We start from the raw sequence: 1643 nt of genomic DNA, 5'->3' as shown, positions 1-1643 counted from the left end.
TTGAAAGAAAAATTCATCTATTTGTTGAATCCCATAAACATATGTTTTTTTGACATGTGAATTGTGACAGAAGGAGAATTAATATAATAGCCTCTACTCTCTTTCACTCATTAGGACTGTGCAAACCTAATCATTGATGTTGGCACTTTTTAACTTTTAGCGCACATTTTTGATTGATAGCTCCCTCACTCATGTAAAAAATTCATCTAAAGCATATGTCTTTGGTATTACAGGAATCAACTAATTAAGCTGGAATTAAGTACACTAATTGTAAAAGAAGAGTAGCACTATATATAGTTGACATGTAACTTTAGCCGTGAAGAGCGGCAACGCTGTTGACCAAAGCCAAAGCATTACTTGTCAAGTGTGCAACTTCCAAAATCTTTCCCCTTACAACAGTCTTAACTTTCCCGTTCATGACTTTTCCGGCAAACCCCTCAGTGCATGTATCCTCATCAGTCAAGGCAGCACTGACCCAAGTTTGAATATCATTCATTTTAAGGTCAAAATCTTTGCCCCTTAGCTGCTTCATTTCCCCCAAGGACTTTCTCAATTCATCGACTGTGTCACTTAGTTCCTCCACACAGTCATGCATGGCACCAACCTCTCTAGGGGTCAATCCTTGGACGTGTGCTAGCTTTAGCATCATAGCAGATGTTGATTGGGCAGTTTCGAGACTGACGGTGAGGGATTCATGGGCAAGAAGTTGAGGGGAAACTCCAATAGCAGCTGAACGGCTTGACAATGAGCTGAAACAGAGGTTTGGATAAGTTGTTGACTTGCATGATGTTCTTATAAACTCTGTATTTGTATCTCCGGCGGCTGGTCTTGCTGCTGAAACTGATGACTTCATGAATGAAGAAGAAGTGAAGGCAACTAAAATAAGAAAAACGATGAGAATATGGCAACGGATATAATAAGCACCTTCCATCTCTCTTAATTTCTCTAAGGATTAAGCTTCTGTAATTGGTTTGTCTCTCAATAACTAAAGTTAGATCGAGTTATGATGAATGTGGGGGGTGCAGTTGGTTTCTGAATTTATAGAAGGAGCTTGTGGGTAAGAGAGCTGGGGGAATGAGCTAGTCCAGTTTAAATGTAATTAATGGCAAAAAGGTTAAATTTCCTTTGCTTTTTTGCCTTGGTTCATGTATGTGCATCTGGCGTGCTGAGAAGGACATTCCTCGTAGGACCTAAGCTCTTGTTTGCATGGGGTCGCAGGCATGGTAAAAGGTAATTCAACTCAATATGTAGCTACTAAAAGACAATACATCAGCATGCATAGGCCAACCTATTATAAGATCGAATAACTGTCACTACTAAAGATGCGTGCGGATAACCATCTACTCCCTCCGTTTCAATTGATATAGTATATAATACAATTCTTTTATTAGTCCGTTCCAAAAAAATTATATATTCTATATTTGAAAATAATATAATTATAAATATTTTATTTTAGAAATTTTTATAGTCACACAAATATTATGGCCCCACAAAACTTTTATCTTTTATACTTTAAAGACCACAAGATTTAAAAGTTTTTTTTTTAAATCCCATACCGAATTAAACTGTGTGATATAAATTAAAACGGATGGAGTAATATGAAAAAGTAAAAGAAAGAGTTTGGTTGGCTTCGCTAAGGTCTT

General features: G+C 37.0%; 1 protein-coding gene across 1 annotated transcript; it reads right to left on the bottom strand.

Annotated features, from left to right (window-relative positions):
• On the bottom strand, positions 1-1282 carry LOC104228434 (21 kDa protein-like). Its single transcript, XM_009780900.2, has one exon. The coding sequence runs from the start codon at positions 929-931 to the stop codon at positions 311-313; it is 621 nt and encodes a 206-aa protein (XP_009779202.1). The 5' UTR covers positions 932-1282; the 3' UTR covers positions 1-310.
• Between the last annotated feature and the right edge of the window lie 361 nt (positions 1283-1643).

The sequence above is a fragment of the Nicotiana sylvestris genome, chromosome 3 (genome assembly GCF_000393655.2).
Source record: "Nicotiana sylvestris chromosome 3, ASM39365v2, whole genome shotgun sequence".
Taxonomy (NCBI): Eukaryota; Viridiplantae; Streptophyta; class Magnoliopsida; order Solanales; family Solanaceae; genus Nicotiana; species Nicotiana sylvestris.
The sequence above is the reverse complement of the archived record's forward strand: the minus strand, read 5'-3'. Positions and strand labels throughout refer to the sequence as shown.